Raw genomic sequence first — 22066 nt, forward strand, 5'->3', positions numbered from 1 at the left:
ATTGATCCAACTGCATTAAGAAGGTTGTAATTTTTAACAAACGTGTTCCCTTACCGTGACTGGCTCAGCACTCCGGGTAGTGTAGTATTGGTCTGGCAGAGGTCTGTCCTCGGTCACCGGGGCATAACTTGTGTTCAGTTGCTGAGCAAACATCAAACAGAATATTTTAGGAGATATAATCAAATGGGTTAACTTGTTTAAGCTATGTGTAGAACAACCTGCCACAATTGTCTGGTTATTGATACTGTTGCCCTGACAGGCTTTTGTCGAAGGTGACTCACTCTGCTAGCGGAGCTGGTGGTCTTCTTGGGGGGAGGGGGCTTGTACTTGGGTGGACCACTGAAATGCAAACACACACAGCTGTCTAGTGAATTAGAATAATATGAGACATATAGCGTGGCATTTCATCTAATGAACCAATTTGAAAATAACACACAGAGCAAACAGCCAGACAAGAGGAAAAAAAACAATAGTGAAGTGAAGTAAACTGTAGTCATCCAAACTTATTCAGTCAAACAGATACTCACTCTCCGTTGAGTTTGTTGTTACGATGTTTGCGGTACATCGCTATGGCTGTTCCAATGATGACCAAGAGTATTATGATCCCAATGATGGCTCCTATGATGCTGCCTGTAGTAGCACCCTTCTCTGGAAGACGAGTATCTGGAAAAATGAGAAAGACAGACAATACCATTAAACAAGATCCGAAGTGGACATGAATTCCTTTAACTGGACGGTACTGCTAAAGTCCATTCTATAACAAAGCCTTACTTGTTTTAGATTTAGCCTATTATTTAACACAATGGTTTACAACCTTTTGGCCTTATGAACCCTCAAAATAAAACCATGTCCACCCTGAGCCCCTTATCACTTATTGTTGTGAGCAGTTCAACCGGTGATTGTTACATTTAAATCACTTGTTTGTTTGTTTTTTTTTGTTTTTTTAAACCAGAGGAGGTAGAGCAGTATTTTACAAGAAAAAGCAACAATCAAAGGACGATTTTGGGAAATATGCTTATTTGCATTCTGGTGTAGAGTTAGGTGGAAAGATTGATACTATCATCATATCTGTCCCGTTTAATATAAAGCTCCAGCTAGCAGCCTGTTAGCTTAGCTTAGCATAAGGACTGGAATGGAGCTGTTAGCCCCAGGCTAAGAAAGCATTCACACTGGCACAATCCAAGTGGGCTAACCCCGACTTTAGTCTAGAGCTTGCTGGCCCTGCTCTGGGGCAGGGATAGCCCTACGTTTGTGGGGTTATCTACTGAAAAACTACATTACAACATTTACATACTACATTCTATATAGTTCAAGTCTGCATGTAAGATAAGTAAAGTTACAACTCCACACTGTCGGACCCAGGACTAATAATAAAAAGGGTGGCCCCTTAATAAAGAGAGACTCAGCCATGTGTGTGTGTGTGTGTGTGTGTGGGCTACGTGAAACACTGTGCTGGTGAAGTACAGAAAGGGTCTTGATTAGAGCGTTGAGTCACATAGGTGATTAAGATGAACCAGAGGAATCATCGGAGGTTCCACTAATGAACCAAGACCACACTGAACATGAACCAGCACACATACACATGCACGCACGCACGCACGCACGCACGCACGCACGCACGCACGCATGCATGCTGTGTGTTTACTGAAGGTGCAACCCGGCTCATTATCCCCCAGAAATCCCCGGGGATTATGCTAATGAGGGGGCGTTAAAGGGCAGAGAGGCTCTGAAGCTCATTTGATGAGAACAAACCCTGGTCCTAATAATTGGAATGGTCATGATTGAATGTTGTTAGTCCTCTAATTACAATTCTCCTCTAACAATAGACTACTTTGAATATGTCCTAAAATAATTTTCATTCTTTTGCACATACAAAAGTGTCCCAATAATCATCTCTTTCTTTACTAATCATTACAACCCAGCACATCATCTATTACTGCTGACCCTGGTTGTACCCTAGCTTTGGTTTTCCGCTCTCTTTTATACTTTTTATCGTGCTAAGTAATTCACAAAACCCATATTTGGACGTCTCTGTGAACCATCTACACAATGGACTTTATAAACATTCATTTTGAAAATCATGGAAATGACAAAATGAAAAACATGACATTTAAAAAAAAAAATCAAAGTGGTTCTGAACCTTTAATATCAAAAGTACAATGTGCACCTTTATCCGCATAGTCACAACAATAACCGCTAAGCTTGCCAACTCTTTAACAATGAAACAAAAGGGGTTCCCTGGATATAGCAAATAGAAAATCTTCTTTTGATGGGGTGAACTGAGTTAATTATGTTGTTTGGATTTATTCTGTGGGATACAACTAAGTTTTCCATTGTTTTTTCCCCCAGCGCAAAACCAACGTGCGGTGCCCTCATTGCATCTAAAGTAGTTTTCTGCTTCTGGAGGGACACAAACTGCCACGGCACTCATACATGGAGTGGAATATGTGTTTCATTTATACGTTATGTGTTTCCTTGTTAAGATTCAAATCAAACATGAATTAAATCTTTGCTTTAAGTACCTTCCCAGTATTTTAACAACCACTGTAGCTTTGCTAATAAGACAGGCTCTGTATAAACTACATTTATATATATATAACGCTCTGTAATAACTAGATTTGCATGTAACACATAACAGGCTGTATTTGTATGACTATTTTAATACATTGCAAATTTCATATACATTTAGGTAGATTTAACATAAAAACAGAATAAAAATGCATTAAAATACATTTTGATGAAGTTTGCTCCACTGCAAAATTGAGTTGTATATAAGTATAGGTTGATTGAGATATTATTAGTACTGTGATATGAGACTAAATATTTTCTAGGATATTGATTAGCACAATGATACATACATACCAACATACATCCTTTACATAAAGGTTGAATTAGAGTAAAGTGATACAACTCTCAGTCTGTTCTAATAATCAACAGCAATCTTCAAAAAATACCAATTTATAATATCAACTGAAATACTAGATTTACAGCAAAAAGGTTGTTGATGGTTTCTGACACTTCTGTAATAAAGAGATGAGGACAAGCAGCTATTGTGCTGGAGAGGAAATTCAGGCTCGGCTGCAGGAAATTAAAACTAATTATTCATGCAACAGTCTGAATCTTAAAAGTGTCTAACCATGAGCTTGTAAAACATACTTTCATTTCCGTTCACCCATAAAACACAGACTTCAGGTTATAAAAGAACAAAGAATGTGAACTTTAAAATAAACAATACTAAAAAAAATGTTTTTGGACCGTCATTAAAAAGTGTGGTGAACATTTTACTGCGGCATTTTCAAGTCACGATGGTTCTGAGAGGAGTGCTTTTCCATTTAGTAATTTAATGGCCATGGTGGGGTGGTTTGCCCAAAAAAACACAGAAGAATAAAAGACCAGGGTGTCTTACAAAAACTCAAGCAAAAGAGACTGCCTGGATGTGAAGTACCCAGCAGGCATTCAGGCTCTATTAGATTTCCAACTGTTGGATCTGAAATTTGGCATTGAACACATCACATCTAATCACATAAATTCAAATATATGTAGTGTAAACCATCTGCCACATGGTGGTGCTGTGTCGCTTAAAAACCAAAGCACTGCACAGCTACAGGGCACATTTATCTAGACCTGATACCTGCCTGGTCTTGAGTGTTTTTGTGTTACTGCTTCCTCATTCCAGTGCTGTGTCTGTTTATCGTCACACCGCTCCCTCCTCCATTTTGGCTGCCGGGATTTTTTTTAACTCTATAGGAGCCCCCCCCACCCCCTTTTGCCTTATCTCAAAGGCGTCATTATCCAACCAAAGTAATTTTCACTCAGCAGGTTTCAGGTATAAAGTGGTTCCTTCTTTTCTGATAACCTCTGATAGAGAAGAGAGTGCTGCAGGAAAAAAGGCCAATTTTAGGGATTGAGGTGCGGTGCTTGTGTGTGAATGACTCGACTCGAGAGCGTGCCCTCTGTGTTGGCCCTGGACACCAGCCATGTCTTGCACTAATGAAACAGCCCAGACAGAGAGAGAGAGAGAGAGTGTGTGTGTGTGTGTGTGTGTGTGTACACTGTGTGTCTGCTGGGCCTGTTTAAATCTCTGCAGCTCTTTGCCAAGGACATACAGCACTTAACCACACATATAGAGTACATTAAGGCCATAGACCTGCACAAACACAAAATACACACTCATGTACGCACAAGAAGAAACTGGCATCCTCATCACAGTCTGACATATTTACACAAACACACTGGTCTGCAGCGTGCCCTTTGCCCTGCTGCCTTTCCTTTCCAGACAAACATCACATGCATTCACAAGGACATACAGTATCTACATCCATATTTAAACAGAAGAATAGACACAAAAATGGTTACCCCCCCACACACAACACCAAATCTATTGCAGAGAGCTGTTCTGTATCTCCAATGTAACCATGTGGTGTTTATTCTTTACTGTGAATGCTGAGATGGTCCACAGTTCAAACAAAAAAGTTAAAGGTCAGCTCCATTTCGGTCAGCCAATCAATGCAGTGACCATACAGTCAGATACACATCTATCCCTTCCTATATGTGAGCCCTCCATTGCTCACCCATGCCTGCCTGGCCAAGCCAGTCAACCATAGACCACCCTCTCCCACGAGGCACAGAGGAGAGGGGGAGGATGGAGTGGGAGTGAAGAAAGAGGAGATGAGCCTGGATGGTTGGCTGAAACCGTCGGAAATTACCGCAGACCCACTTCAGCAAGATGAAAATACCACCAGAATCTCTGGAGCTTTAAGATGCATGGCTAAATACCAGCCGCAGCTCTGCAGCCAGTGGCGAGAGTCTTTCAGTTTTAACTTTATTCTCTTCATTTCGGTCGCAAAAATACTTTTATAAAAGAAATATTCAGGAGACTGATCAGCACACCTTGAAAAACCTTAACGCATACGAGTTACTGATGGGAAAGCTGAAAAGAGAAGGGAGTACTGAAAGAGGATTCGTTGAGAGATGAGTCAAGTCGAGATGACGGGTTCCAAACAGTGAGTGACATTGAGGAAAGAGGAAGTGAGAAGAGAGGAATCACAAGAGAAAAAGAGGGTGAGGGAGCAGGAAGAGCCAAGTGAGATGGAGGCTGTGATTAAGATGCTGGCTTCAGATAAGTACAGAGGGATTTCCCGGCTGCTGCCTGCAACTGGCTGATCACACACACTGAGGGGATGAAGGAAAGAAGACAAAGATCTCACATCCCTCTCTTTTCCACTCAATCCTGTGTTCTCTCTTCCTGTGTGTTTACGTCTCTCCCTGAAGGGATTAAGGTTAACATGCTGGCCTATCCTCAGCATCCCCGCACAGGCTGGGCTTTTGCTGCATTTATCTCTGCCTCCTCCCCTCTCCTTCCATCTCTCCCATCATCCCTCTTTCCTGTCATCCCACTCCATCACCGGTGTAATTTGGGATTCGCTTGTTTGGGCTGGTAATATGACAGCACAAATCTGCAGCGTCTCCCTCTGCATCTCTTATCTCCTGTACCTAACGAGTAGAGATAAGCCTGTTTTTATTACCCTCCCTGACCTCTTCCACAAATCTGTCTACACACAGGCACATGCTCTTCTAGAGTGCTGTAGATCTATTAGAGAAAAGGTTGAGATATACATGTGGTTGGTCTTGGCTTAGGAGATTTGCAGACCACTGGTCACTAGAAAAAAACAGTCCTTGAAAAAACAATCCTACTGTAGCTGATGATTAAATGCATTCCTAATAGGTTCGCTTGACTTTTTAAAAAGGGACAGTTGACTAAATTATCCAAAGCCTGAGGCGTCCTGTTGGCTCAGCAGGCCGTAGCCTTGGCCACGTGGCAGTGACTTTGTGGGATTGTCCCGCTTGTGAATTTTGCTGCCTGCCATCTTCCCCTCTTTTTCTCCCACGCATCTTTTGAGTCACTCTCTAGTATGCTTTTTAGTAAAGTGAGAAATGTCTATTTAATTATATAAATCAACAGCGCTTCATCACTCCACAACCATTAATGTCTTTGAAGGAGCAAACATTTTTTTGATTTGGTATTCCCTTTTAATATCAGCAAGTTTTTCTTTGTTGTTTTAAAGATGTCAGTGGAAACTTAAGTTTCAGAAAAGGTTTGCCCTTAAAGTTTGAACATAATGAGACAAACCAGTTTTAGCTGAAATCCGAGCCTTTTGAACTCAGTTGAGACACAAGCTACAGTACCGCGGGATTGAAAAACACAAGGCTACCACGGTCACAGCAGAGTGCCTGGAGATGAGATTAGGACCGAATGAATTGATGGCCTCTGAAAGAGATTAAGATAAAGAACAGTACATGTAATCTCATTGCTCACTAAGAGAAAAGAGGAATACTAGTCTTTAGATTCAGAAGTTAACCTGGTAAAACACACACCCTATCCATCTAATGATTCAGGTTGAGCTGTGCGTACACCTGCCGAATGCGCTGGTAATACAGTAACCCAATAATCAACCACATAGATAACTGCACAGAATAGAGTCAGAAGAAGATAAGAGGAGGGGAGAGAGTGAGCAAAAGGAGGCAGAAAAAGAGCAAAACCAGAAATAATTTCATAAAAAAAAGAAAAAATAAATGAAAAAAAGCTTATGGCTACACTGCCAGGGAACATACATGAGCTGCAGCCCTGGACACACTTATAAATTATTCACAATCAATGCAAGTGCTACAGAGTTGAGTGCTGCAGCTACCTCTGACATTCATTTTATGGCAGTTGAAGACCTGCTACACCCACTACCACAATCACCATCGCCATTACTGTCATTTACTATTCAGCTGCACTTATGATGCTATTACAATTCATTTCAGCACAAAACAAATCACATCAAATTGATTGCGCTTGTTCGGACAACACAACCAGCTGAATGGCTCCGAAGGGACAGACTCTACCAATCTGACAGAAGGAAACGCTGACTGTGTGTGTGTGTGTGTGTGTTGCTGTTGCCAGGGTTTTTGGTTTGGGCAAATCAGTGATGGTGGTCATTTCTAATCTACTGTGATTCCAGAGCTCAGCATCGTGCATTTCAACTGTCTCAGGATTAAATTCATGTCACCGGCACTGCATCTGGGTGCACATACTGCGAGTGTGCGGGTGTATGTGTGTGCGTTTTGACATTTTAATAAGCTGTGTGGTGGTAATGTGAAAACTCTGTATCGTGTGTGTGTGTGTGTGTGTGTGTGTGTGTGTGTGTGTGATGCTGCTCTCCCTCTCCGGGGAGACAGTGTGTTCCCTGCCACAGTGCATCAAAGCACACTCCGTTGCCTTGGGAGAAGGCAGGAACTCACTCTCCCTCTCCATCTCTTCCCCCTTTCCATGCCTCCATCATCCCCGCCCCTCTATCTCCCTCTCTTTCTTTCTGACAAGGTCGCTGTTAGCCTCTTGCTGTCTGCCCGTCAATATTTACAGTCCACTTTACACTGGCACTGAGGTGGTCGGCTGCAGGCAGCAGAGAAAGTGGGGTTGCATTAGCCAAATGTAGCTGTCCACTCAGGACATGAATGATCTGTTGTACTACAAGCAGCACTCTGGTTCTCCTATTCCTCTCTCACACACACACACACACACACACACACACACACACACACACACACACACACACACACACACACACACACAGAGAAGGGTAGGAGGTAACAGGTAGAGCTGGAAACAGCATGCAGATACTTAACAGAAGAGTAACAAGTGCTCAAAAAGCACAGGTTAAATTGTCATCACATCTGTGGGATCACATTAAATGTCTAAACCAGCACTTTGAAATTAAAAACATTAAGCTAATTATAATACAATACTAAAGTGGTGATATTAAAATGCTACATGTTTATATGACTGTATAAGTATAAATTCTCTAATAATTCAGAATAATTTTATTTTCTATTTTGTGCTTCGAATGCTCTGACAGCAGTAAAATAGTTCTATTATTAGCAGCGACAGCAACGCAGGTATTGTTTTCACCTACTCAGTTTGTGTGTGTGTGTGTGTGTGTGTGTGTGTCGTCGTGGCAAAAGCGGGAACTACTACAGAAGCGGATTTGAGTATTTTGCCAGGTGTTTATACTGTATGTGTGTCTTTTTGTGGCCATATTTTGTCACCGTGATAGCGTCGCCACTTTGAAAGATACAGTCCCAAAACTTTACAGGTGTGTCGTTGCAATCAAAATGAAAGCCAAGTTCATAGATGGGTGTGCTCCAATCAAGGGCGCCAGAAGTAGGAGGGTAGGAAGTAGGGAAAGGGGCCATTGCTCTTGCCATTAACCCACCTCATTTAAAAAAAAAAACAGAACTGTCAAAGCAACAATCAGTAGTTTTATACTAAGTTACCATTTGTTACCATGTAACCATTTCTTGTCCTTTCAGCACCTCTGTGCAGCATCTGGTGACAAGTTGTCCGGCCAGGTAACTCCCTGTAAAACCACAAACTGTCATTTGTGTTTTTGTACAGATTAAACAAACAAGATATAATGCGATAATTATTGAGCTTCAGGTGGATTTTTCAAGGTTGGGGAGAGCCACACTAGCTGTTTTCCTCCTGCTTCTCTATGATAAGACAAGCTATTCACATCTTGGCTCTTTAGCTCCATTCTTAGCATATAAACTTGAAATCTGTTTGATCTCCTCTTCTAAGTCTCTGCAAGAAAGCAAATAAGCATGTTTTCCAAAATGCAAACTGTTCCTGTGAAAGTGAGAAATCAAAGAGCTTTTCAAATAGCAGCAGGTGTCCTACATTACAGTGTAACACACAAGCTAATGTTTGTATGTAAAGGTGAAAGTAATCAGGTTATTATGGTAATCTCTTAGCTCAAATTACATGAGCAGCTAACCTACCCGCCCAGGGAAAATACTTTAATTCACAGTATGTTACAATCTGAGAATATTCAGCCACCTATTTGACCTCACAATGCCTTTGGGCCTCCAATACATCTTCTCGCCCTGCTATTTCTCCTCACCCCACCCCCACACCATGCTCTCCTCCTCTACCAGTGTCACTGCGGCCTTGAGGCCAGGCAGTCAGGAGCAGCTGGTATGTTTACCTGCCCTCCTAACCACTGCTAACCTCTGGCTCCAAGGGACTCTCACCTCATTACCTCACCACTCAGCCACACATGCAACACAAACTCCACTATCCTCTTAGATTTCTCGCCTACAGCTGGGATGCTACACTGTAATAGGCTCTGTGTGCTGCAATCTATTCAGCAGCCTGTTGTGCAGAAATATTACATAAAATGAAAGGGGGAAAAAATAACTTTGAGGACTTGGCTACCGCTCCTTTCCACTATCTTTCTCTGAAGAGGAAGAGTCAGTTCGTTCGTTCCTCTCAACTCTCGCCAACTCACATGAGAGTGCTCTTCATGTCGCTCTCCTACCAAGTTCCTCACACAGACTGCCAGAAAGGTAACAACGCACAGACGACGAGACAGTGGTGAAGGATGGAAGAGTGTAGAACATATACGAAAGAACATAGAACTGAAAGAATAGAAGATTCAAGCTGGAGGGTGGAGAAGTAGATCATGTGTAGGAGGGAAAGAAATCAAAGAGAAAAAGTATGTGTGGCACAAAGAAAAGTTGCAAATGCCCCACTCTTTCAGCTTAATGATATATAAAACTAATGATCCTCTTACAGAATTTGTGTTTCTTTGTTAGGATAATGATTTCCTTTCAAGTGTTGTTTACTGTGTGTTTGTACCTGCTGTATTGTTGACCGCAAAGTAGGCAGCCTAAAAAGCCTTGCACGGAGTCCTGAGAGTGCCATAGCAGTAATAGGCCCCATCTCTTCCTCAAACTGCCTCTCATCAGCTACTGATTAATGACACACAGAGCCATAATGGCCCTGCGTGCTCTTCACATTCATTCACTTTCCTCTTCATACCATGCCCCTGGAGACAAACCACAACAATGCGAGCTGTCGAGACACCCAGAAATTACGCTCTCGCCAAACTCAAATTCAAACCCTCATTAAGAAAGATGTGTCCTCCATTGCCATTCAGTTATGCATTGCCCCTGGTAGCGGGTGGACAGGAACAATATAATATAGAAGAGATGGGAAGGTGGAAAAGAAAGCATTCAGAGTTCAATTTATCTATATGAGAATAAAGAATGGTTTCATCAGTGTTTAAATGTGGTTGATTGGCTGCTTGGTGTGGAGTGCTGGTGATTTATACATTGGTAAAAAGGATGCAACATATATTTTGGCACAAGATGTACGCAGACACACTCACTACACACATTCACTACACTTCAAATTAATCTGTGCCTCTGGATAGAAATGTGCGGGGGAAAAAAACAACTGTGTTGACATACAGAACTGTGTACCGAAGTTCATCATTGTGTCGGTTGAACAGCCCTGTCAACAATACATCACACTGTAACTCTTTGGCCAGTGTCTTTAAAGTACAAAAACAAACACATATGTAAGCATACATGCTGGCAGGCACACGTGTCAAGGCCTTGCATGAGCAGTAAAGCACAAGTGCACACAGACCTCAACATTCAACCTGATGTGCTTTCTTATGCATGTGCACAGATGCAAATATTCACATTTATGGACACGCTTCAACCCTCACATGTCACGGATGAAAGATATCAAACTGCGGTACATACATCAAACGACATTACACCTACAGCTACACATTACAAGTAGCTGCCGTTAAAAACCCTCTCAGCATCAATGATGAACAAATCAACATTCTCATCCTCCATCGTGTATTGAATGCACTGAAGGCAATGCCACTGATTTCATTGTTGCAAAACCAAAAATGGTTGCAGGCGCAGGTTAGTTTATTGGAAACGCTCTTTAATGCACAATTCATGTGAATATTTTGATATTACAAAACTCTTCAATCTTTTCCACCGCCCATTTTTGTCTGTTCAGATGCTCCTACTCTCCCGTCTGTCCCATCCCGACTGTTTATCAGTGTGTGTGTGTGTGTGTGTGTGTGTGTGTGTGTGTGTGTGTGTGTGTGTGTGTGTGCGTGCGTGCGTGCGTTTTCTTAGCAGCAGTATTTCTGTTCAGTGATTGAGAGTGTATGGGGTAATCAATAGTGTTTCAGTAAAGGACACTTAAGAGCAGATTGGAGCCCAAATCCAAGCCGGCATGAAAGACAACATGACAGAAACACTTGCTGCTCGACCTGAAGGGGCTCAGTGTGACATCTGACTGTTGTCAAGAGCGCAGACACACACATACATGCACACATTCCTTTACACACGCACTGAGACACGCCTGCAAACGCACATTAGTATCTTCAAATACAGTTAAAAACATTTACACACTGCTACATCAAAGCAGGCAAACTAATGAGTTATTGACCGATGAGTGCACACACACACACACACACACACACACACACACACACACACACACACACATCTATTGCACACCCAATGCATCCATTCCACGCATAACAGACGTGACTAGCATCCTTGTCACAACTAAGCAGTGTGCTATAATGACAGTGTGTACGTGTGCATGCCTGCCTATTGGTGTGTGTATGTGTGTGTGTTTAAGTGCATGCATGTGCTGGACTCACTGTGTATACACAAGTCATTATTAGAGGTTTAGTGTGTGCTCACCAGTCAGTCAGACTCCAGTCAGAGGAGTCAGCTTAAGGGCTCATAGCCGCTCCCTGAGGAGACACTAAATACCATCAGCCGTTTAAATCCATCCATGACCATTTTAAATATGCAGCACACACTCACTCCATTTTTAATAAGGGCTATGAGCAAGACAGTGGCAGAAAAAAAGGAGAGAGAAGAAACAGAGACAGATAGAGAGAAAGAAAAGGAGAGGGGCCGACTGAGGAAGAGGGACAGGGAGGAATATGAGGGGAAAGGGGGAGAGCAGAGTCTGTTGCATTGATTTCTTGGCAGTTTGGCACTGGCCCTGATTCGCCTGGAAAAGCCACAGATGTGTCAGAGCCAGTTAGGCACGCCAGAAGAGAAGGAGCATGCACACACACCCAACTCAGTAACATGCATGTACACATACAGCTCATGTGCAAACCACACACACACACACACACACACACACACACACACACACACGGAAATGCTCATAAATAGAAAAAATACACAGCGTGCACTCAAAGTGTCTGTGACTGTGTGTGGATTACAAAAGCACCTGTGTGAAAGGAGCGAGTTAAAGCCGGGGATGATGCGAGGGGTTTTGATGCCTTTCTGGGGGAAAACCAGGCATTTCTCTCTGAAGGTAGAGTCAAAAATAGATACTATTACACACACTTAGATGGGCAGTACATTTCTCCTTAATCCATGGCTTAACTTAGCTCAAAACCCTGTCTACTCTGCTCCCAAAGCACACCTGACTGTGTGGGTACATGCATAGCCCAGCGGAACAGCTGGGAACAGGTCGGATGTACATTTTGATCTGAGGGTGGATGAGACATTAGGATCAAAGTCTTGGACTGGGGAGAATCAACTGATCTTAGCACTGAATCCATGAGCAATCTCTAGACAGACTACCTGATTAGATAGGCATTTGTGGCCTATATCCCGCATGAAAAGTGAAGGGAATATGGATAATAAAGCCTGGGGCAGAATTGTCTCTGGGTCTTCTTAGCTGAAAATGGCGCAAACTAATGTCAAGTTCAAGGGTTCGGTTTCCATCGGGGTCACCTGTGCTACTGTAATGAGATTCCATCAAATCTTTCTTAGATGTATTATTACAAAAGAGAATAATTGAATAATAAACTATTTATATTTATTTTATTAAAAAGAACAAAGTTTAAATATCCTATTTTGATAAATAGATAGCAGCTGTAAATGGATTAGAGCTGATTGGTTACTATTACTATTAAAATAGTCATGCATTGCCAGACCTATCTCCACAGCGCTGTGGCGTAAGGTCTACACCACAGATACATTCTAGGATAGGAGAAAAAAAACCCGTTTCAATCTCTTACCAGTGTATCGGCGTGTGTACTTAGCAATCCTCTCATATCAGTCCCAAAATGTCCCAGGTAGATAGTAAATTCCGTTAACATATTATATGTGAATCTTAACAATCATTTACCGAAAGAACCAAGCAGGCAATATAAGACATGGAGTCTTATTGAAGCTCGTACTAAATGGGTGTTACATATGTATGTATGTATGTATGTATGTATGTATGTATAAAAGCTATACAGAAGTTATATGTATCTTCCATACACATTTATAAACTACATGCGTTTTCACTACCTATTGAGTTAATGAGAGAAACAACAGGTGCAAGCTCCACCTGAGTGCGCAACACTTCACATCACTTCAGTAAATCCTATATGTCAACAGCAGTCGCTCAGCAGGAATGATGTCATCCTCAGTATAATAGAACGGTAGCTTGCCTAACACCATTTCCTGCTTTGGACAAACACACACGCCTACACAGCTCGGCCCCTCTTGCTCCAGGTGACAGGTGTGTCACAGCAGTGTGGCAGGAACCTGGTGATATCACACCCAACAGACTGAATGACCGGTTAGTCAGCTAGCCGGCTGACTTACTGACCGAGAGGATAAGAGCTCACTCACTGTCACGCCGGCTGCACTGTGTAAACGTGGGTCTATTCTTCTCACATAAAGAAAAGGGTGAATGTGTCACTCTCAGTTCAAACAGGGTTACATGTGGAGATGCTCAGACCTACAGAGACACCCCGGCTGAGATGTAGATTAGACATGGTATGTTTATTACCCTCTGTGCCACAGACGAAACCAGTTCCGAGACCTCCGTTCATTTGGCTGTCAGTAAAGACACAATAGGACAGTCACACTTTCTTTGGCATGCCACTCTGGAATGTTAATCACCACAGAAACCTATTATCTTCACATCCTCTCGTTCCCTCCCCCCATTTGTCTTCCTCTCCTTTTAAAACCTGACAAACTCATTGCTCGTTACTAGAAAGTACCATTGTTTCATTGAGCGCACATGTAGAGGCAGACAGAGACATGAGGCTGAGGAGATAAGAGGAGGCGCAGCAGTGAGGGGAGGCCTGCCTGACTGCTGACATAAATTGGAGATCATAAAAAGCGTCGTCCCGGAATTAATCTGCGAAGAATGAATAAAGTGAAGTACCGTAGGGAGGTGTGTGTGTGTGTGTGTGTATAGATCAGTCTTGAATCCATAATGAAGACACAACAATGCAAGGCAACATGAAACACATGAATTTCAAATGTATTCATTCATGAGGATGTGTGGACATTTATTTTTCTAAGAGTGTGTGTGTGTGTGTGTGTGTGTGTGTGTGTGTGTGTGTGTGTGTGTGTGTGTGTGTGTGTGTGTGTGTGTGCGCGCGTCCGTGCCTCAGCTGTGACATACTCCGTGCCTCTCTCTCTGATGCAGCGCCTACAGGAAGTGCCACATACATCATGAATTTTATGCATAAGGCTGAATGTCAACACTGATGCATAATTTTTGCGGTGAAACGCTAAATGTCACCAAACACCAGGCTCTGTTTCGACTGACGGGCGGGCCCTCGTATAACCAGAGGATGTGCTGGCAGCCAGAAGTCGCCACGCCAGCCATCACACCAGAACTGAAAGGCTACAACTTTACTGTACGCAGATGTGGCAGGAGTGGCAGAGTAGGCGACAAGGGAGATCGGGGGGACAAGGAGGGTAATGAAAGCAGATTTGAAGTGCTTTTGTGTTGATTTCTTTCCCAATACAGATGCATTTGCAAAAAAGAGAAACAATATCACCCTGTAAAACGTGATTTCATTCCTAACATAGTTTTTACCCTTTTATTTTCCCTTAAGTAGCATGAAAACTCTAATTCCACTCTGTCTAACTGACAGCATCATACATTATATATCTTCTTCCAGCTCTTAATTGAAGCAATATATGATGTAATTCCATATGATGAAAATTCAATCTGATATATTTGGTATCTTTGGAGACTATTTTTCCTCTCACCTTTGATGTCTAGCCAAGAAGATAGTTTTGGTTCAATTTCTGTTATATCTGTCTCAGATTTCTACAGCCACCTCAATACAATAAAGGTGAATATGTGTGGTGCTCACAGCACTGAGGCCCCAGTTACACCTGGTATTAACATATGATAACGTTAATCCAGTTAGTCCAATCAATCAAATTAGTTCGGTGGATGGGCATCAATTTTAAAATCACTTTTTGCAAGGGAAGACTTTATAACTTGTAATTTTTTTTCCAGGCTTTCTTTAGCTAGCAGGAACATGAATGTATTAAGTAGAACTGGTGGACACCACTTTCAAAGATGGCGCTCCCAATCATTCCGAAAGTTGCTTACCGGGCACATACGCCCGGAAAAATCTCAACAGACTTCCTCGAGCTTCTGGGCCCATGGAGTGTGCACAGAGTCCTGACAAGCTGGTTGAAAGCATGCACATCCCAGACTCCCCCTGCCCGAGCCGACTGACTTCCTGTTGGCTCCCCGCACACATTAATGGGATATAATTATCTATTTAATGGAAAGCGGTTACATTAAAACCCCTTAAAGCCTGGACAAATAAAAATGAAACTATCTGCATGGCTGGATACCACAAGCAATATGTTCCAAATGCTTTTTTTGTTATTGGGGTGAACTGACCATTTTACATTGGCTTTCATTGTCTTACCACTAATTTATACTAATTACACCCAAAGGGAAGAGAAAAACAATAAATAAATAAATATATATATATATATATATATATATATATATATATATATATATATATATATATATATATATATATACACACACACACACACAAACAAACACATGGAAATGCTCATCAACAGAGAAAATATACAGCGTGCACTCAAAGTGCCACAGAATGAGGACAGGAGGAAGAGAGGACAGGAGAGAATAAGTAGCCAGTGATGCAGATATGCAGCTTAAACTCTCCCTCCAAGGCAGAAGACCACCAGCTGAGCTCCCCAAATGAAAAAATACACTATTTATATATATGTGGAGAGCTGGCATCAAGTATTTTTAACAAGACACACAAAAGGAGGAGGAGTGTGCATGAGCATACACAAAACCTCCACCAACAACAGGCCGCTACAGTTACATAAAGAAGTTTGATATTCTTGCATTTTAAAGTGCTAAGTTGGTGCTTATGACCTTTAAGGTTGAAGGAGTGAGTAACGAGGAGCGTGTCGACCCAGCCAGGCCTGCCTGAGAGGCTGCTGAATGACAGACAGGGATGAAGGGATGGGTGAGAGAAAGACATGCAGAGAAAGAAAGTAAGAAAGAAGAAATATGAAGGCACTGTCATCCCCCTTTTCCTCCCTCCGGCTCCCCCAGCTGTTGTTCTCTCTCCCTCTCTATAACTTCTAATTGTCACTCATCCCTCCAATCCTCGTCTAACCACTTGTGCTGCCCTCCCCCTCCGCTGCCGTCCCCTCACTCGCTTGCTCCCTCCCTCCTCTTCTTTCCCTCTTTTTCTCCATCCACACAAATTACTCATTGAAACAGGTCAAGTGTTACAAAATTCCCCCTGCAGCTCAACCTGCCTAATACAAGGCCTGGCTCATTGCACCAAGACAAGTAATACACTGCCTACTCACTGAGAGAGGGATGCACACACACACACACACACACACACACACACACACACACACACACACACACACACACACACACACCATGCCAACTTACACCAGTAAACATTAAAAGTAATTAGATATAGCTGTATTTACCTTTTTAATCCAAGTATTACAGTAAAAGATGTCAAAAACTAATTCCCATTGCTTATGATAAACAAAGTCTTTCTAGATCTGAATCTATATGGAAACAAAAAAGAAAAACACCACAACCATTTTCTCTTAATAGAGCTGACCGGGTTAGTTGATTGACAGAAAAATAATCTCCATCTATTTGATGAGCAAAACATTTTTCAAACAAAAAATGCAAACATTTACTAGTTCCCGCTTCTAAATTAAGGTTAAGGTTACTTAATTGTAAGGATTTTATGTGTCTTATGTGATACTAAACAAAAACTCTTTGAGGTTTGAACTGCTAGTCGGAAAAAACCTTGGGCTTTTGTAAATTGTGAAAGGCAATGTTTGCCATTTTCTGACATTCTGTAGACCACATGATGAACAAGAAAATCTACAGATTAATCAGTTATGAAAATAATTGTCAGTTGCAGCCCTCCATATCAATACTACAGTAAATATACAGTAAAGCCAGTATAACAATTGTGAAGAAACCACATTAAAACACACACTGCCTCTCTTTACCTCTCCCACCTATCCCCACTAATGAATAGCAATTGTGTGAAAGAAAACCCTGAAGCACTAGAGTCAAAGTGGTATTAAGAGGAGGACAGCAGAGTAAAGGGCCTTAAAATAGGATAAATGGTCGAGAAAAACTAAAGTCAACACACACTCTTGCCCTTTAACACACACCATAACAAACCTGGTCCTACACAGTACAGTATGCAAGTGTTTGCTCTGCAGGCAGTGTCGTTATATAGAAATGTAACAGCTCCATATATCAGGATGGTGGGGACCTATGGAGGATAAACAACCTGCGAGCAGTACCTGGACAGTGTGTGTAATACACAGATAAATAACTGGGAACTGGGAGCCATATGATGACACAGAGACTCCCAAAGAGAGCATGTAAACCACCGCACAAACACAAGACGATAGAAACCAAAAATAAAAACAAACCGGAGCACGCACTAGTTTATAAGAGTTTAGTTTGTCTGAATGCCCAGGGAATGCCGGTCGTTTGGGAGGGTAATGACTTAGGAAAACTGAAATGTACTGGAACATAAATTAATCAAAAATGCGGCTGCTCAGTGCCATCTATTTTTGCAGTTCATACCCCGTTGTTGGCCGCACAACAAAGAAGTTCCAGCTATTACACACAGTGAACAGAGCAAAATTCTGCATCAATGTTTCTGCTTGCTGCTCCTATTGAAGGCAGGCTGGTCAGATTAGAGGTCTGTGGCTGGGATGAACCAGTTATTACTGTCAAGGTGACAAAGATCACATTCAAGTTTGTGAGAGCGTTAATCGACTTGTGTTCATAAACATTTCACACAGAGCCCCTGTAATGCCAAATGCCAATTTTGAATAACATTTAATTTCCTCCTCCAAGATAAGACCTTTTGTCCGTTCAAGACTATTTTATTCTATCACTTCCCTAAGCCGACAGTTAAATGGAAAGTACGCTGCAGCGTGGCTGTGTTTGGCATGGTAATGTTGAGCTATTTTCTAAACACAAACTCTCCCTCTCTCACATTATACACTGAAGTGCACTTCAACTGCGTTTTGGGGATGTTGCCCATGATGCCTCGGCTGTGGGGTTGAGTGACAGGTGATGTAGGTGAAGGGGCCAAAGACATACAGGAGACCCCCAGCTGCTTCACTATGTTCACAGAGTAGTGCTCTACATGAGGCACACAAATGCTTGATGGTGATTTAAGCCCCCAACGTCTCCTTCCATGCAGCGCTGACCGTTGACTTCAAGGCACCTAACCCTAACCATTGCCTAATCCTAGTCCCTTCCAGGCAGCGCTGCCTTGGGGGCTTAAAACACCGATAAACCACACAAACACATGTAAACACACACAGACAAGTAAAGGACAGTGTCTGAGAGCCAGCACCGTCTGACTTAACAGCTTGCAGCAGTTTGATCTTGTGCTTACAGATTTCTGTTTCTCAGAGCAATAATTAATGGGCTAAATCAATAATGTAATTCCCTTTTAAAAGTATGCCTCTGGGTTCAATAGCAAGTGATTGGAGATGTGTTGGAAATGAGAAAAGAGGAAGTAGAATGATTAGAGAGGATTTTACACCCCGAGACGTCTGGACACACACACACACACACACACACACACACACACACACACACACACACACACACTTTTTGTTAACAGATTGTCAATGCTCTAACATTTAGTCCACAGCAGACGATAAGAAGATAGGAGCGTCAAAGAAGAGGACGGGGCAGAATAAGTGATTACAGGAAAAGCGATGTCTAGATAAGATGACAGACAGATGAATGAATGTGGGGGTGGTTTGTGGATATAAAGGAGGAGCTGACACATGCACATGAGCAGACAAAGACACACATGCAAACACACATGCAATATTGTGAAGTCCTGACAGTCCTCTCCTCACTATGGCTGTTATTTAATGTCAAACAAAGAAAGTATAGAGAAAGCAAGACTTGAACCCTACAGGGGAACTATCCAGTGCAGATAAAATCACTTTGGACTGCTGATGAAGGCGCACAGTCCAGTCGGCTCCATCACTCACAATGCAGACACAGTGAATCTATAAATGCTTTAAAGCTGCATAATGCTTCAATATTATCGTTTATCAACGTTCAGGGTAATGTTAATGGTAAATGTATGAATAACAAATACAATATATACATAGTATGAGTCTTTTATGTGTATGTGTGCGCGCAGTAGGCATTCACAAAATACACACACTATACAATAATGTTATCATGTTGAAATATATGTAATATAAATGGCATAAACCATGATATAGCATATCATATAAAAACATTAATAGCATGGTGGTGATATAGTATAGTGATTCAAGTAATATTATGCAATGTAAAACAAAACAGTGTAAGATATGTTATTACTACTTAAACTTCAAGTGTGTGTGTGTGTGTGTGTGTGTGTGTGTGTGTATGTATATATATATATACACACACACACAATATATATACTATATATACTAATACAATCTGTTACTGGCCTTTTTGTTTTCAGTTTTTTCTGATGTAATGCATAACAGGGGAACAGAGTTCATTCCATTCAACAGTGATTCATTTATATGTAGTTTTAACTTACTGTAATTATTCGTATGATGACAGACTTCAGAAAATATTCTTAATATTATGACAGCGATATCACCCTAATACATACACAATGGTAATGACTTCACAGACTAATTTTATCATAATAGCATGGGTCATGATACAATTCAATTCTGATGGGATTTCAAGACATCAAGAAAAAACAGAGCAGCACAAACAGTTGTTCAATGGTTCGTGATTAACTCCCACACAGAATAAAAAAACATACATTTGCATGCACATTCTGTACTGGCAGGCAGGCAAACATCTGCACAGCAGTTACATGCATAGATGAGCGTGAACACAATCATCCACGATTTACTTTGGACTTAACAGTCCACAGAAGACCTTAGGGACTGAAGATCTCCAGTCACTAAGACCAAATATTTGCAAACTTCTTTAGTTTTTATCTCCATTTTCATCTCTCATTCTGTATGTTTATATCTGAGGTTATGCAGACGTGCATGTGCCAGTGCGTGCATGTACTTTGTAAGAGCTGCCTGTTGTGACGGTGAATTAAAACAGCAAGTGCATTTGATCTGCAAAGCACTCCAGGGCAAATACACAACACACAATGAGACACACACACACACACAGCATCAAAATCATTTCCGTCACATAATCTATTCTTAGGAGCAGCAACAAACCATTCTTTCCCTGATATAAATCTCTTTTATTCATACCCACACAGTCACGCACATACGCATACACACAGAGACGTGTGCATACTTAGCTCAAAGCTACACTCCCTGGTGGTCATAATGCATTCACATAATGTTCTTTGTTTTCTATTTTCTAGAACAGGATTTGTTCCAGGTAAGTCACAGCATGAAGACCTTTTGGGGCTCATTTAACTCACAAACATGCATGCACTCACGCTGTAACTTCCATCTGGTGATGGTGGGCGTTGGTGCAGGTATGTCAAGGTCAGCAGCATTTAAAGCTTCTTTCCCATCTCCCTTATACTCACACACGATTTGATGTGAGAAGCTAAATCAACACAGCTGCAGCAACTCAGCCCTCATCGTCCTCCTCCCTTCACTCAACCGTCTTCCACTCCATCTTTAATCAGGCGTCTCCTCCCTTTCTCTGTTCTGATTTTTGTCCTTTTGCTCTCTTCGTCCTCCCAGACTCCTCCTCTCTTCTATTTTCCCCTTTTATTCAATCTTGCATTAGTCACTGTTAAATTTATATGCCGGCTAGCTCTCTGTAGCTTTTGCCAGTACACAAGGCCTTAGATCTCAATCCTCCACCCCTTCACTCTGCTCACACCATCCAACCCTCTTTGCCCTCCATCTCGCTCAATCCCTCTCTCCCTGCCCTTCTCTGCCCTCCTAGCAGTCGGCCCGAGCATGTGCTACCCCGGGGGAGACGTGCCTCATCCGCTCAACAATGCACTGCAACCACACAGTTACCTCCAGCCCTGTCAGCACGGGACAGGAAGAGTAAATGCCCAGGGCCTCGAGGGGAAACAGGAGCATCCACTTCCCCCTGTCTGTATGCCTGGGTCGGTATACTATTTATATAAGAGTGTGAGTGTGCGTGTGTGTGTGTGTGCGTGGGCATGCCTAAACGAAACTGAATGACCAGAAGCCAGAAGATCAGATGTTATAGCTTACTGTTTGAGGAAGAGGTGATACAATGTCCAATTTCCTGTGATTATTTACAAATGTAACTTCCTCTGCACTTTGCTTTCACCTTGCTCAACATGATAACAATACTCTATTCAATTGAAGAAACTTTTAAAGCACCCTCTCTCGTATAAAATAATGTGTTCATTATTACTTTGACAAGAAAGTCCTTGGGATATTTTTGTTGAAATTGATGTTGTCAAACAAGCTCGTCCATACTTTGACAGTGCATTTTTTCAGTATATTTTCTCAGTATATATTAAGATGTGGAACAACTAGTATTTTCATTTGCATTTTGTTAACATAAGGCAATGCCTGTTTCCAGAACAAACAGTGGATGAGTGGTTGTTGCCTGACGCTGCTGTCTCCCCCGCATCCACTCAAAACAAACTCTTAAAAAGTAACTAACCTAAGCAAAGACAGCAAATTAGAGCAGACATCATAATTCCCACAAAAAACAAATACCTACGGCACTATAACCTGTGCCACTGAAAAATACCTAATCTTTCAAAAACAACCATGGTCTGAAAGCAATTCGGTCCGTTACATACCAGCTCCCAAATTGTCAACAAGCCCCAATTTGTCACAAACTGGCTCAGACAGTGTGAAATTAAGAACTCCATACACTTTCTTAAAAAATTTTGATTTCAATTTAATTTCA

General features: G+C 41.8%; 1 protein-coding gene across 2 annotated transcripts in view; it reads right to left on the bottom strand.

Annotated features, from left to right (window-relative positions):
* Positions 1-22066, bottom strand: part of si:ch73-22o12.1 (nectin-2) — a 73695-nt gene that overhangs the window by 2819 nt on the left and 48810 nt on the right. Inside the window, exons 7-9 of one of the 2 annotated variants that reach the window (XM_031299716.2) lie at positions 528-663; positions 282-360; positions 55-141 (exon numbers count right to left, since the gene is read on the bottom strand). In XM_031299716.2, coding sequence (XP_031155576.1) covers positions 55-141; positions 282-360; positions 528-663 — 302 coding nt within the window. The remainder of the gene's footprint in view (positions 1-54; positions 142-281; positions 361-527; positions 664-22066) is intronic. The other variant, XM_031299717.2, reaches the window with a different exon arrangement.

Source organism: Sander lucioperca, chromosome 10 (genome assembly GCF_008315115.2).
Source record: "Sander lucioperca isolate FBNREF2018 chromosome 10, SLUC_FBN_1.2, whole genome shotgun sequence".
Lineage (NCBI taxonomy): Eukaryota > Metazoa > Chordata > Actinopteri > Perciformes > Percidae > Sander > Sander lucioperca.